This window comes from Zonotrichia albicollis, chromosome 2 (genome assembly GCF_047830755.1).
Source record: "Zonotrichia albicollis isolate bZonAlb1 chromosome 2, bZonAlb1.hap1, whole genome shotgun sequence".
NCBI classification, from domain to species: domain Eukaryota; kingdom Metazoa; phylum Chordata; class Aves; order Passeriformes; family Passerellidae; genus Zonotrichia; species Zonotrichia albicollis.
In genome coordinates, this window is record NC_133820.1 from 21,962,779 (window position 1) to 21,979,619 (window position 16,841).

The 16,841-nt window shown below is 38.1% G+C and overlaps 1 protein-coding gene across 13 annotated transcripts in view; it reads left to right on the plus strand.

Annotated features, from left to right (window-relative positions):
* Positions 1 to 16,841, plus strand: part of DMD (dystrophin) — a 1,146,493-nt gene that overhangs the window by 369,735 nt on the left and 759,917 nt on the right. For all 13 annotated transcript variants that reach the window (XM_074534563.1, XM_074534577.1, XM_074534568.1 and 10 more), the window contains 2 exons: positions 7,910 to 8,082; positions 16,256 to 16,374. In XM_074534563.1, coding sequence (XP_074390664.1) covers positions 7,910 to 8,082; positions 16,256 to 16,374 — 292 coding nt within the window. The remainder of the gene's footprint in view (positions 1 to 7,909; positions 8,083 to 16,255; positions 16,375 to 16,841) is intronic.

The following is a 16,841-nucleotide window of genomic DNA, read 5'->3' on the forward strand; positions in this document are numbered from 1 at the left end:
GACTTTTTTTGTAATATCACGGTCAGATATTATAGATGATATATATGAGTTATCCTAACAAAAATGGATAGACAAAGCCAATGTGGATTTCTTTTTGGTATCTTAGAAAGAGGGACTTCTCCATTTTAATGAAATAATCACACCAGTTGCTTTTTTCCTGCTGACCCATCCTGCCAAGAATTATTTTTAGAACATTAAAAAGCTGCTAGACTGCCTATTTATTGAAGCAGATGTGGCTCATTTAGCTTCCTTTCTCTTTGGAGAAATATGAAATGGATCACATAAAAACCAGCATGGTAGATGAGGACACTTAACTAAAAAAATTCTGAAATGACAGTAAAATCAAAATTCAAAAAGATCTATCATCTAGATGTTCTGAATCACTGTGTTCGTATGAATCTGGGATAAGAGTCTGTCCATAGTGTTGATTCTTTCCCCAAGCAATAATCCACAAGTGTTTTATAGAATAAAAAGAAAAGGTGGTGGGAAACAAAGCTTAAAAGACTTGAAAACTGAAGCACTCTTATCAAAAATAAGATGTGTATCATTCATCTGAGTAGGGAACAATTTTATTCTCATTTTACAGGACAATAGCAACAGAGAAAAGCTGCAGATTGTTAACTCACTGCTTCCTTTGTCTCTGTTTCAATATTCCCAGTTTAATTGCATAAAATTGATCTAAATAGCTTATTAAGAGCAGATGGAATATGATACCTAGCTATACAACTTTTACCAAAAATCCTTGAATCACTCTGTTTTAATTTGAAGAAATTATGGACTGAGATGACTAATCATGTTCAAATTAATATTTTGTTTTCCTCATATTTTATCCTGAAGCAGTGTTAAAGGTGTGCTTTAGTATTAGCTGTGTACTTACTAATTTCTTTTCAACCATTCCCACCATTCCTTTAAACATGTACTTGCACAGACACACAGAAGACACAGGTTCTGGTGTAGCCTGATGAGCTTTTTGACAGCAGCCATGTAAAAACCAAAAAACTTTTGTTAGCAATGCAAAAATGATACATTTCAAGCTTCATCTTGAGCCTGGTGATAACTGTGATGGCAGGTATTTAAATTTCTTTAAATAAGATTCCAATTTGTCTAGAATTCAATTTTAGTTTTTTTTCCTAAAGAGTAGCTAAAACCTGATTGACAACAAGAACCCATTATTAAATAATAACACTGTTGTTGTTGCTAAATGATGATTAATTAAAAAAAATATTTATATTTGGCATTTCTCCTTAAAAAAACCCAAAACACTCAGAGCTGTTAGTTTGCTTCCTATTTCCCTCAAAATATTGGAAGAGTTCAAAGTAAATTTGCTTATTTACAACTCTGTGGAGAAAGTCCATTCTTCTCCAGATTTTCTCTCACATTTTGAAGTTAATTGCATGATCTAGAATATATTTGTGATTTTTCTGCCCTGTTTATAGGTAGGTATGATCTTACATACTGACAGGACTTATGGTGACACAAAGCTGTAAATTTCTTAAGAAATTCTTCTTCCAAATTCTTGTTGGTTTCCCTATCCCAGATTGTCCCTGGTAAGAAGCGGCTGGAAACATAATAAGTTGTTAATACAGAGTCAGGGCCACCAAACTTATCTGCCGCTTGTCTCCTCTTGGTAATATACCAAGACTACCACATTTGTTTGTGGTCTGTGGAAGGCCTAAAGACAAATGAATAGGAATGCACAGGCTATTTAATTTAGTGCATGTTTGTGTAGTTTGTGTTTTTTGGTGCAGTCCTGCTTTTGCAGACCTTGAGAAGAGTCACTTAGAGGAAATTCATCTTTCTACATCTAAAACAAAAAAACATGAGAAGACATGAGATTATTGTTTGTGTGAAGGCTTGTGTTGTTGTAGATAAACAGGCAAGAAGCTTTTCCAGTTTCATGTCCTGCAGGCAGGACCATACAAGGGCACAATTTTACTTACATATGACAACTTGATGGTCTCACAAAAATTTTAATCTCTTTGTAGAAAAATAGTTTAAGAAAAGAGATGATAGAAGAAAGGTGCCTGAAAGGAACAGTGCCAGTACCTATTGCATTTGCAGGGTTCCCAGACAAAGGAAGGAATGATGAATCTGACTCCATGTTCTTAGAAGGCTAATTTATTAAGATACTATATTATATTAAAGAATGCTATACTAAACTATACTAAAGAATACTACAGAAAGGATACTTACAGAGGGCTAAAAAGATAATCATGAAAACTCATTACCTCTTCCAGAGTTTCCCACAGCTTGGCCCTGATTGGCCAATAAGTCAAAACAATTCACATGAAACCAATGGAACAATTACCAGCTGGATAAACAATCTCCAAACACATTCCAAAGCAGCAAAACACAGGAGAAGCATATGAGATTGTATTGTTTTCTTTTTTCTCTGAGGCTTCTCAACTTCCCAGGAGAAGGATCCTGGGCAAAGGGATTTTTCCAGAAAATATGACTGCGACAAGTAGCAATCCAAATGGATATCAGCAGTTCCATTGAGGAGAGGCAGGGGTTGACGTGGTAGAGGCAGTGCATCTGAGCGGTGGAAATATGGCTTTCTGTATCCCCTGTGGTAATTGTGTTCTTACATAGCCTGTCTTATTCAGATTATTAATAAAATTTTACCTGAAATTGAGCCATTGTTCTCAGTTTAGCACCTGCTCCCAAAGCTCTTTATGGTACTGAATCCATCAGACTCTGTTTCCTTGAAGCTGCTGCCCTCTTTCTCCCAGCTCTGTGATCCCAGCCTCACAACAGCATTGACATTTAAGTAAAAACCGAGGAAAACTATAAATTGGTGAACTGTTATATTTAATGAAATTCCTTAAGAGTGGGAAAACATTCTATATGACAGTGTGTAAAGTGTTTTGTTATGTTTTTAGTAGTGAATTTATTTTCATGTAAAGCATTGTGGTGGTTTGACCAGGAAGAAGTGGGAATTCTGGGATGCTGTGGTCAAACCAATGGGTGTTCGGAGTTTGATACTGACACCTGGTGTAGCCAGTGGGGTTTGGACACACCTCCGAGAATACACAGGGGTTAAAAAGCAGGGCTCTGGCCCTGAGAGGCTCTCTTGGGACGTCGCGGCGAAGAGGTCAGATCTCCCCCCACGTCCAGCCGCTGCTGCTGGGCGGGGGAGGGGCAGCCACGTGGTAGGCCCTGGGCCTGGACAGAGATGGGAGGTGAGAAGGCCCTCGAAGATGGAAGGGTGGAAGACCCCAGGGAGTCAGCCCTCGGGCAGCCATTCCCCCCCCAGGAGGGAGAGAGAGAGAGCCGGCGACACCGAATGTGATAGCAGCCGGCCCAGGAGGAGAAGGGGGGGGGGGAAGAGTGCCCGGCCGGAGCGGCAGCGTGCGTGGGAGTGCCGCAGCTCCGGGACAGAGACTGAAAGTTTTAACCCCTTTCTTTCATGATTGGGGCCTTGCAAAAATGCTAATCCTCCTCGAAGCTGAATAAGAAGGGAGATAAGAGATGAGATGAGACAAGGACCTGGCCCGAAGAACGTGGAGATGATTGAATGGGGAGAGATGATTTGGAGTGGCCTTTTGGCTGGACTTTTCTTGTGGCCATGGACTCAGTTGTTCCTGTGACACAGAGACTGCACTTAGGGGGAGGCAGTGGCTCAGAACCAGGAGGGTTCATCGTGAAGACCCCCCGGCCCCAGGGGGTTGGAAAAATATGGGGGGGACAGATGTCCCAAAGCAGAGACTGTGCCTTTTTGGAGTGAGACAAGGCATCCTTGAAAGACAACCCTAAAAGCAGCTCTGGCCATGCGCAGTGGTGAGAGCACTGGGCATGGAAGGAAGATGTCACAAGCGGCAAAAGGACTTTTTTTTCCGGGCGGTGCCGAAGTGACAGGGAAGCACACGAGGTTTCAGTGTGTTTCCAGGGGAAGCCTATGGAACAAGAAGGACTCCTTTCCTCTTCATGAACTGCAGTTTGAGTATACTAAAGTGTGGTGCCAAGGCTGGGCAGTTGGTGATTTGGGAGAATGTATCGGACTGAGAAAGTCAGGTAGTGGGGAGGAGGAAAGTGGTTTTTTTGTAAGGTCTTCAATTTTTTTCTTTTCCTTATAGTTTTTCCCTATTTTCCTGTAGTTTAGGTAATAAAGTGTTCTTTATGTTTAAGCTAAAGCCTGTTTTGCTTATTCCTGGTCACATCTCACAGCAGACACCAGGGTGAGGGCATTTTCATGGGGGGCACTGGCTCTGTGCCAGGCTCAAACCATGAAAGAAAACCCCTAGCAAAAAATGTGGCCCAAGTCTTGACTTTCTCTGAGAAAAGTAATAAAATAATAGATCTATACATAAAGAAAATGTTTCAGAGGGGAGTATTTCAACAGCCTGACAGCCTCATTTGGATACTTACTAAAAGCATCAGGGTTATTATGCACGTCAGTATTTTAATATGAATTACCATTTTAATTTTGATTTTTGATTATGGAAATGAAATGCTTCTGTCAGTCCTCCTTAAATCAATGAACAAAGAATATCCTTTACTTTGATAGGTGTCTTGAATATCTATGAAAATGTCCTTAAAAATGTTCTATCAAATGTACTTGGAAGGAGTTTAGTGGTTCTAGCTATAAAAATGTAATCTATGCAGTCAAAATACTTGAGATCTAGCGAGTAAAAAATGCTAAGTGATTCTCTCAGAGAGATGTAAGGTTCCTATTTTATTAAGAAAAATGAAAAATTCTTGCTTTGAGAACAGTTTTCTTTTCAGATTATTTCTTCCCTCCCTCTTTTCTAGGGTCTGGCATACTGAAGCCAAGTGCCAGTCTTATAAAATGTTACATGCCTGAGTGTTGGTTTTAGGTGAAAGAGATGTGGTGTGAGCCTGAGATCATGCTGTGTTCCTTTTCCTCTTACACACACAGCAACACATGCCCAGATTCCAGGACATGGCCCTGCAGTGGGAAGATCAAAGGTCCATTGGTGCTGTGAGCCAGGGCTGGCTGTGCTGCTTTTGGCCACTGTCTTCATGTGGTGACAAGAACAGCAGTGCTCTCATTCTGTCCACAGCTTTTCCTTTTGGCAGCCTGGCATTTCTGAAGCCATCTCAGTGATGTCTGCATTGTCCTTTCCCCTCCTTCTATCAAAATTTAATATTTTCCCTTTGCCATAGCACATGTCCATTCCCCAGGAAGAGCAAGAATATCTGTTCTCTGGGAGTCAGAGTTTCCTACACCTGAAAGCTTTGTGTCCTGCCAGGATACACTGCATTAGAAAGGAGAGGTAAAAAAGAAATGAGTAGCAGAGGTCAACTCATCACCTGGCAGCAAGAAGCAGAGGCACTTTGAAATAGCTGCAGCATTTGAGCCTGGATGCTGAGGGAGTTTGTCTGGAAGCTCTTCAGGCTGACATGAACACATCTCTGTGTGCCACTTTTCCAGCAGTACATCTTAACCAAGAAGCCTTCAAAAAGCTTCCTTTTCACCAGAATATCAGCCAGCACTGTTGTGCTCAGGCACCGATCCTGCTTCAGGACCCAGCCATCCTGCAGACAGCGTGGTGCTGTGCTGCAGGGCATGGCATGGCATGGCATGGCATGGCTTGGCATGGCATGGCATGGTGCTGCCAAGGTGCCAGGTGGGCTGGGATGGAAATGCCCCTCAGGACACTCAGGTGGACAGGGTGGCTCCAGCTGTAAAAGTGGAGTTATCCACCAATTCTCACTGAAGAGGAAAGGGCCTCAGCATTCAGGATGAGGTCAGACCCTTTTACTCTGTTATTTTAAATGTCTGACTTTCCCTAGGATGTAACAAAAAATCATAAATTTAACAGTTTTTATTGTTGCAAAGAAATACGGAAAAGGAGAACAAAACTTTATCTACTGTAAGCATATTTAACTCAACAAGGTGAGATTGAAGCTGTTTTGTACTCATTTATGGAAAAGTAAAAATAAATGCTGGATTTGGACTTATTACCTGGCTTCTTCCAAATAATTGCCTTCCTGATGGCCCAGTTTTTACTAATTTTGTCTAATCATCTCTGCTCATAGACATAGCTCCTTTCTCTTTGATATCAACTCAAACACATAATCTGTATTATGAACTCTTCTATTTCTAAATATGGTGTTTCTGCATTCATTCAGTTAACTTTTAATCCAGATGTGTGTTGCATTGTTCAGAAGCTATAATATTCAGAAAAATCTATAAGCCTATGATAAAAAACAAAATGAACAATGAAATCTTAGCTTGGACAAGTCTCCTTAACTTTAGTATTTTCTAGTCTTTCTTATTGCTTATGTTTGGTGCAACAGATGCTAATTGCAAAAGTTTTCTTCTTTTTCAGCATCCAGATTATTGTAAAACACAAGATTCTGTATTTTTCTAGTAGTGAAAGTGTCTGGGAATACAGAGGCCAAATCACATCTTCTTGCTACATTATGTAAATCAACTTTGGCATCTCTCAAAAATAAAGATGTTAAAAATGTCAAGAAATGCAAAACACCCAGTCAGACATATGAAGCAAAAATAAAGAGTATATTTCCTAATTTTCTTACACTTTATTTTCTGTCTCCTGATGTAAAAATGGAGACAACAATAAAAACTATTCATATCTGAATTAATTTTTATTAATTTTCATTGGTGCAAATTAAAATCTAAGACTGAAGTCAGGAACATGTCCCATGAAATTTAGAGGATAAATTTCTCCTTCCATCCTAGAAATTAATAACATATAATGTAAAGTTTACACATAACGCTCAAAACGAAAATTAGAGGCACTGATAATCTTTGGTCAATATGCATCTGAGATGCAAACCCAAAGTGTTATTTCAGTAATTCATATCTTCACAAAATCAAATGAATGAATTAATTACTGTAAAACTAGTGAGCAATTTACTGTACTCAGCAATAAAAGGTTATCTCTGTTTTTTTTCTACAATGTCACAGTAATGAATTGTCATTGTTTTTGTTGACTGTTCTTTCAGATTACAGCTTCTGCATATTATCTTACAATTTTTACAGCTTCAAAGTGGTCCTCACTTTATCATAAAGTAGATTCTGCCATGAATGTTATTCTTTGAATGACTGATACTGGCAGCAGAGCAGTTCAAGGGGAAAATGATAATGAAATGCAATATTCCCTAAGTGAATAAGCAGCAATAAGCAACTTTATAGTTAAATTATATCTTAGGGAATAATTTAAAAGGGCTGCTATTCTGAAAGATATATGGGGAAAGAAATGATTTAAAAGGTGCTACTTTACAGGAAAATAATTCTTAATAGAAGTTTTATGTGCTCTTTAACTAGTAGAAAAATTGATAGGAAATAAAAAATCTACTGCATTATGTCAAACTCCAGGATAATATTTATAAAAGCCTTTAGGCTTTTTGCAAAATAATAACTGTAGATTGGTAAACTCTCTCTAGTGAAAAAGGAATATTAACTTCATTAAAATAATAAAATTGAAACATATGCAATACTCTTTTAATGCATGCAATAAATTGATTTTTCATCCAAGGGCATGTATGCAAATATATTTTGCATCTTTAAGTCAAAAACATGATCCACTGTTTATGCTATTCATCATTTTATCAACTTTTGCTGTAATGCCTTATATTAACTTAGGATGTATTTCCAGATCAAAGAAAACCACAAGGAGAAATACTCAGTTTGAAAGAACTCTGTTACCACAAGTGATGCTAACAAATGTGTTTTCTCTGTCCCTGCTTCACCTGTGGCACAGGGATGAATGAATTCATGCATGTCAGTAGCTGTTGTCTTTAAGCATTCAGAATTGATTGCTGCCATTATATTGAGGAGACAAGTATGTTCTTTAATTACTTAGCAGTTTTTCTTTAGGGCTGAAACTTATTTAACTGAAGGTTTTTCATTTCAGGAAAACAAAGAGTCAGCTTTTAATAAGTTCAATCATTTATCAAATTCTGTCTTTTATTGCAGGTCAAAGATGTAATGAAAAACATCATGGCTGGGCTGCAGCAGACAAACAGTGAGATGATTCTGCTGAGCTGGGTCCGTCAATCGACTCGCAAGTACCCGCAGGTCAACGTTACCAATTTCACCACGAGCTGGTCTGATGGATTGGCTTTCAACGCTCTCCTCCACAGCCACAGGTGGGAAAAGCAGCTTTTCACTGTGACAGATGGCTGTACAGGGCTTGTGGACAGTCTGTCTGGTGTGTGTGGGGTTTGGCTGCTTCCTCTGTGGGTGTTTCAGCATGCTTTTAAATGACTGACTCTTTGCTTTGACCTGGGTGCTGCGATTTGTGTCCTATTAAATCCTCTCATGGAGGGAGAGCTTTTCACAGCACAACCAAATATTAACAGCTCAGATCCTTTTCTGGAATTTCAGTCTGTATACCAACAAGATAGTCTCAAGGAGTACAGGCTTGGAAACTTTTGAGAAGAGCAAGGAGTAGATCCAAAACTAAGCCTTTGAAGTTCTCCCAGAGGGAGAAGGAGGTTTTCCTGTGAGTGCTTAGAGGGGGAAAATGTGGTGTTTGTTGAAAGCCTCTTACAGCTGTTGAATTGAAAGTATGGTTTTGCCTCACAAGGATACAACTGGAGAAGTTGGCCTTTGTTTTTAAAACCTTTCATGTTATTCCACCAGCTGATTTGAGTTTTTAGCCTCTCTCAGAAGTTGCCTTCTTCTAGTCTATGCTGTACAAAATTCTATCTCTAGAGATTTAGAGTTCTCTGGGGGTTCTCTTAAGGAAGATGTGCAAGCCAATATATCTAAAAAACCCAGTTCTTGCCACTGCTGCTTCTAAAGCAGGGTTGCTTTTCCCAATGTGATAAACCTCCCAACCTTTTTCTCTTACTACTGATGCCTTAAGTATATGCTTGTCTCTTAAAGGGGACTGTCCTGCAAGGCCACTGACTGCTAAAGTTATTAGGGAGTTGAACTTTTTAACTGTGCAGCGGTTTAAACACCATCCAGAAATTATACTCCAAATAAACCATTCCCTTCCTTCTGCCCTCTCTGGCAAGGGAGGAACAAAAGCAGACTTTGGATTGGGATCAAAATTTATTGAAAGCAAACAGCAATGGAATAAGAAATACACAGCAACAACAGCAATAATGATAACAAAATGTATACAGGAAGAGAAGGTGTTTTTCTCACAAAAAGATGGGTCACCCCCTTGACTTAATTCCCCGTGGCAGATGGGACAAGAAGATGACAGACACTCCCTGCAGGTCATGTACATGTGGCTTTTCCAGAAAAAGATGGTGACTGTTTCCACATGCTGCTCCTTGTGGCAGCTGGGAATAAAGACAAGATGGTGAGGAGGGCTCTGAAATCCCAAGACAATGGGAAACACTGAAAGACAATCCCACTGTGTGGGGAATCACCCCAGAACAGGTTTCAGACACACCAAATTCATTCCATCTAGGAAGCCACAACTGTATTTTTCCCTAAAATTACGATACCATTGTAACCTCTCTTAGGATGTGAATATAACTTCTCCATTGGCTCTGATTTTACCCCCAGTCATCTTTCCACAATGTCTTTCCACCTAGAAACAATAGCAGACTGTCTGTTCCCTGATTAGGGTATCTGATACTCAGATATTCAGATTGCATGCTCTGCAGGACCATGTAATATCTGGTGTCTGAAATCAGTAATCAGAAATTCATTTTTGTCCTTCTCTGGAGGAATTTATTCAGAAGTCTGAGCAGAGGAATTTATTCAGGATGAGTCCCTGGCTGGGGAGTGCTGTTGCCAGTAAACCAGACTGGGATTGTCTAGACAAATTTCTGTGTCCTGTGTCAGATTTTATGCACTGCTGTGTTCAGTTCGGAGCAAAGTTCACCAGATGAACATTCATTTCCTGCTTACTGGAATTTATACACTTTATTCAGGTTTTGTAATTCAGGGCTGCAAAATTCAAGCCTGCTTTTACTCTTCTTCTGTCTGCTGCCATAAATCTTGCATAGCTTTCTGCACAGTGAGCCTATTTTCAATAGAAGTGAAGAATTACTCCACAGAAGTCTTGTCTCTTGCCCAGTAGTTACTGCACTTATCTGGGAAATGGCAAGTGCTCAGTCAGATTCCTGGAGGCAAGTCTCCAAGACACACCAGTCATCTTCTGGACTTAAATCACTAAGTTCTCTGCAAGAGTTTCATTTCCTCCTTTCCTCCAAAGCCCTGATACAGCAATTTTTAAGATGAACCAATGATTTTTGATTTTTGTTGACTTTGCATTTCATGTTTAGTGTGTGGGAACACTGAATTGTCCTTCAAAATTCCAGATGGAATCAATTGAATAGGCACACTAGGACATTCCGTGCTCAGGAGCTCCTAACTGTATCCTATAATAATAAAAAAACCTTCCCTAAGGAGCCTAATTCAATCACTCTAAGATGCAGGTACATTAGAGACTTGGGTGTCAGAGTATCTTAGATTTAGTGCCTAAAGAAGACAGTTTTAATGTACACTGAAGAAAAGTTGTCCAAGAGTGATTTACATGAGTTCTCAGAGAAACCTGGTGTCTCACACATCCTATGCTTTATAAATAGTTTGTGATTTACTTGCATAGAATGATGAACACTCTGATGACAAACATCTGTGAATTTAGCTCCTCTGTTTTCCTGTGCAATTTTTCCACTTTCTATCCTTTTTTTTGGTCATAATTCCCTATGTGTCCAGTTCTCCTGTTCCACTTCTTTCTTGTCTATTTCCTCCATAAAGTTTTGTCCAGGTACTCTCTTCTTTTTTTTTCATTTTCATCCTCTGACTTTATTCCTCAGTATTGGCAGGAATGGAAGCAGAGTTAGTCACAAGGAAGGATAGGTATAGTTTGAAAATCAGGTAGGATATTTAATTCATGCAGTGGACCTGGTGCCTGGTATGTGCACTATTCCCTAATTTTAGCTCTATTCCTAGACTTCTACAAAAACCAAACCAAGAACATGAAAAAGAACGTCCAAAACCCAAAAGAAAACCCCAAACACCAAAAATCTCTCCAACACTGAAATAGTGATGCTACCCAAAGATTTTTTCATAATATTTAGACTCTCTTAAAATGAGGGTAGATTTTGTTATGGCATAAAATCTATTTTTCAAACCAATTCCTTTCCTGTATGGGTGGTGATATTTTTATTCCTGTTTTATAACGTTTGCAGTGATGATCAGGTGGCTTTCTGTTTTGGTTTGTTGTTGTTTTGTTTTTTTTTAAAGTGGTTCAGACAGTAATGTGAAATTTGCATCTGGATGAATTTTTAAAGTACATCCTTAAATGGATTGAGATAAAGTAAGAGACTTTCATGAAGCACTGACCACATAGTATGCTGGGAGAGCAGTGGGAAGCTTTATTTCTCATAGTCTTCTATCCCACCAATCCCTAGCTTTCAGCTTGCTATTTTGATTGGATCCAATTTTTCTAATGCTCTTTCTCTGTCATTTTATTTAGGGGTTACTTGAGGTAGATTTTTCCATCTCTGTAATCACCATGTCTCCATGGACATTTAGGCTCTTTAGCAATTGCTTTCAATACTGAGTGGAAGAAGCAGTGGAACACAGGTCACCTGGCAAATCTCCAAGGGGACATTAGTGAGCCCAGAGGGTGAATTTTCAGGATTTAAGCTTGGCAGATGATTTCTTGAATGGTATGTTCTGAATTGAACTGAAAACAACAAGGCAACAGCTGTGGAGTGGCATCATCACCCTAGGAATATACAGAAATGAAAATATTTTGCTGATGAAGAGAGGTCAGTCCTTCAACAGTTGAAACTCTCCCTTATTAAGGGTCCAGATCACAAAGACCTTTCCGCATTTACTTCTTTAAATCTTTTTCCTCCAGGTGGATATCAGAGAGAGCTTTACCTCTTTCCAAATTTGTTGGGGCTCTTTTTCTTTTCTCCGCTGCTCCTGTAATCAGGATTTTGAAGTGGGAACAGGTGGCATTCATTATCTTCCTCCTTGCTTCTTTAAAATGGTTGAACTTAGGCCAGGTGACTGCCTTACAAATGAGCACTTTACTGCAGCTGTTTCTGCTTCAGGGTGCTAGAGTGAGGAGGGAAAGAAAATGACATCAGAAAGGGGTCCTGGACAGAAGCAAAAAAAAAAAAAAAATTCTTCATTAGTTTACTGGAAAAATAAATGCAAAAGCAATGGGGTGAAGAGGTATGAAAAGAATAATTTTTTTAGCAAATCACTAGGTCATATGTCAGTTACTCTCTCCTGATGTTTTTCAATTTTGAGAGTTCTGAAAACATATATGAGGTTGTATAAACAGGTAAAGTAAAAAACACAGCTTTTCTATTGAAATGGAGATGATAAATTTCATGGTCTATGACTATTTTCTGTCTACAATAATCACAAACTATGGCTTGTCTTATCCATGACTTTAATCTCTGCATAGAGGTCTGTCAGGATTTGTTTGTCCATAATATATAGTATGCTATACATAGTGTAAATTTTCTCGCTCTGGCTGAACTAGTTCTGTTGTAAGTTATGTAACTGGGGGTCAGAAGGGATATAAGAAGTCTCTTTTTTTACTTTACTTTTCTTGGAAATATGTTTTGTTTTCCACGGTTTGTTTTCCCTTTTTTTTTTTTATTGTTTGTGTTTCTGCTAGTGATAGGTAAGAACTGTTGGTAAAGAAAAAATTACTCTATGTTCAATAAAAAGTTTGATTTTTACTATGCAAACTTCTCCATTGAAGCCTTCAGTCTTTTCAATTTTGGCTCTCCATGGTTGTGTCATAAACTAATCTAAGACCAGTGCTGTTTGAGCTGATCAGTGAATGGCTAGATAAAGTTCAGCATGTTCTACTTAATTCTAACTTCTTTGAAAACATGTTGTATTCTTTCGGAAGAAAAGTGAGAAATACTAGTTATTTTTCCATGGGTTTCCTCCCTTTCAGGCAAGACCCAAGCTGCAGATATGAGAAAAAATTCCATCTCCCTTGGTATTATTTGAACAATATGGAGAGGACAAATGAAGGCAGAGAATCAGTATTCCATTTCATATTTTTTCTTTACTATTTCATACCTACTCAGTCCTGTATTTAAAATTCCTTATGAAGCTAATAACAGTTGTAATTTGAAAATCAGTTTTAGTGTTGTTTCAGGGATTTTCAAAAGCTGTTTCCCACTTACCACAATTATTAATCTTCTAGACTATATTATTTCCCACAATCACACATGGCAGTATTGCCACATAAATGCACCCAGTGAAACATCCTGACACATAGCACTGAGAAGCTGCTGCTTCAATCTGACATTATGACACTGTTATTCTAGTGACAGAGCTACTGAAATGTGTATAGCAACATAATCTTTCAACAAAGTGAAAATGTGGAAAGTTAAATTGCTGTTGGAGTAGAGAGAGCTTTTTGAATTTATTTTAATTAAGTTGGTGCTGATCAGAACCGAGTTGCAGTAGGTGGCCATATACTTATAAATTGTCTTGGAATCTGTGCTGTCTGCTTTATGTACAATACTAAGAAAATGGATAAGAAATCTGACAGTGACATACTAAATCTTATAAATTTCTTTTCTCAGAGGGTTCAAATTTTTGCCATCTGTAATGCGTGGAGAGAGATGCTGAATGTTCCCTACACAGGCAGCATGTAAATTCAACCCAGGTGTTAAGATGTGATGTTGTTTCAAACTCTTATGAGTGCTGGAGTGTTTGGTTTTTAAAATGAAAAAATTAAAAAAATTTAAAAAACCACCAAAAACCACAAAAACAAGCTAACAAAAATTCTGTCTGTCTTATATTGAGAGTCCTACCTCTAGAGATGAAGCCAAGATAATAATTTTAGACTGTCTTGGTAGATTAACTTGAAAATACCCTCCTGGATTATACAACTGAAAGGTTGGATGAAATTGACTATCTAAGATATTATTAATGATGTCAGAGGTTTTCTCAGGAGGGATAAGACAATATTGTGACATTCCTCAAGGAGTAATTGTAAATATTCATGTTCTTGCCCAGAGGAGTCCTAACTGATTAAAAGTATGTTCCCATATATAGAATATTGTATCACCAAACAAAAAGTGATTATGTGAACATAATGTACTGCTCTCAGCATTGCAGGTGTGCTTAGAACTTTTAGCCAAATTAAAAGAGAAAAATAAAATGGAAAAAAGAAAAGTTTGAGAGGAAGGTATTCCCTTGGATACATTTATTTCCTCTCCTTGTCCTAAAAAGTTTTCTTACCAAATAATCTTTTTACACTCTAGTCTGTGTAGTATATGTGTGACACATTCTTGCCAAGCTTTTTTAGACAATCAAAACAGACAACTTTGTGGTCACTGCAGTGTTCTCTTAGCTAAATTTGCTGTATGAGCTTGTGCATCCTATGCCTAGTGTTAAATTTGGAATAGGGATTTAAGTAATATCTGTGTGCTTGCAGAATAAGGTGTAGGGGTGTGGTGGCTGGACCTCTGCCAGCAGCTGAGCACCCAGCAGCTATTTGCTTGCTTCACCCTCTGTTGCACCAGGACAGGGAAGGGAATAGGAAAAATGGAAGCTAAAAAACTCTTGAGTCAAAGTAGAGACTCTTTTAATACATGGAGTTAAGAAGAACAGAAAAACAAGTGATGCAAAAGCCACTCTTCAAGCGGGGGATACCTTTCCAGACAAACAACCCCCCTCAACTCATTCCCTTCTTTTACCCGGATATTTATGGCTGAGCAAGTTTTATGGTGTGGGATATCCCTTTTACTGGTTTGGGTCACCTGTCCCAAGTTTCTTGCCCATCTGTCCCCTACTGGTTTTGGGAAGGTAGAGCAAAGGGAAAAATAGAAGTTCTTGATTTTGTGTGATCACATTTTAGTAATACCTGGTTTGCTCTGAACGCTCTTTATCTGTAAATTGAAACCATAGCATTGTGTAGTCTACTATGAACAATGGTAACTCCATTCCCAGCTAAAGGAAAATGGCCAAAAATATTTTTTACTAGTTATGTACACACGGTGTATGTTTTGCATTCCTGTGTTTTGGTACACAAACCAGTCTGTAGGATCACAGGCTTCATCCATCCATGGGTAAACCCAGAGATTACTGCCTAAATTTCCTTTCCTTTCTCCACCCTGTCCCCAGCCAGATTTAACATTAAATTAAAATTTATTAGTATTTTGGAATTATTCTGCTTGTGGGAGGTAGAAAACTGTAATATTTGAGCATCTATGCAGAAAGGAGCAAAATAACTTGGAATAACTTAGTTGTTGCTATGAAAATCAGTCCCCTCAGAAAAAAAAATTAGACAGCAGAGGTATATAACTAAAGAATAACTACTAGGTAAAAGGAGTATTTTTCTTTACTATATTGACATTATTACGATATGATGTAGTAAACATTCTTGCATTTATTATAACTCAGGATACTATTTAAAATTAACTACTAAAATTAATAAAAATGTGACTAAATCTGTCATTAATTGCAAAATTTAAATGGTGTAAATAGTGTGCTTGATTTATCAGTAGTTGAAATGATACATTTAAATGTATCATTTAAATGTCCCCTGATTTAGAACACTGTATTGAAGTCACAAATAGCATGGTTGTTTTTCTTCATATTACATGCAGAGTAATCACAGGGTATTTGATTAAACTTTATTTCTCCAGAGTGCCTGATAACAAATTCTGATTTCCTAATGGATAACTCTTAGATGAAAAGCCAAAGATTGTGCTGTACTAACATTATTTATATTGCAAATAGTGCAGCTGTTAATACAAGGTCCCAGACTGCATCTGAGCTATAATTCAATTTTGGTCATTCTGTCTTTTCCTGTAAGAGCATATAAATTGTGACTTGGCAGTGTAAGGGTGAGAGTTTCACTCTATGTTCTTAGAGGTGTTTCCCAGCCCAAATGTTTCTATGACTATGGACTTTTTAACCTGTTGACTGATTTTAGTCTGTTGTAGCAGTAAGCTGGTAATCTCAGAAGCAATTGCACTCTTAGAAATACTAATGGAAGTGAAAGACTGGTAGCTGGGGAGACGAGGAAGGCCCCCAGATGGCCTCAGCAGTTCTGTCCTGCTTGTCTGCCACATGCCAGTCCCAATTGCATGGCCACTGCAACTGATCTTTCCCACCCAAGCACAATTTGGGACTGGAATGAAAGAACCAATCATGGACAATGTGATTGTGGTGACACGGATGAGAACAGAATGCAAACCCATTAGAAACTGAGCTTCATTAGTTCCAGGGCCAATTAACACAATCTTTCATTATGAGAATATAAAGTGCATGCTGATGCTTAGCTTTAGAAAAACATCAGTAAATGTAAGACTGAAAAATAAGAAACTTATTCTTCCCTTATTTTTGCTTTAGACCAGATCTGTTTGATTGGAATGCTGTTGCTTCTCAGCAGTCACCTGTGCAACGATTAGACCATGCATTCTCCATAGCCAGGCAGCACCTGGGAATAGAGAAACTCCTTGATCCTGAAGGTTAGTGGAAATTATGTTCTTTGGTGTTTGTTTTTTTTTTTTTTTCTTCAAGTGGCAAAACAGTTGTACCATGCATTTGATGATAAATTAACTTGAATGTTTTTTGGCACAAGAATTTAACATTTTGTGGGATAAATTAGAAATCGAAGCAAAATCCTTTACTTTTAGTGCTACATTTGTGCTCTATTGAAATAGCATAAAGCTGCCTATATGTATGTGCTCTAAAGCCATTTTATTTAGCTTTGGGACCAGGTTTTTAATGTGCCTGCACTGAACTGGATCTCAGAAAGCTGTTGATTTCTGTTCTGAAGATTTAGAGCATCTGCAGCTTTTATAACTTCTGGAAAGATCTTGAGTTCAAATTACCTTTTAATGTATATCCAAAACATGTATTCAAATTCTAGGTACTCATATTTTTTAAGATGACTTATATTTCCCTATATATTGCAATTTTATTAGGATGATGT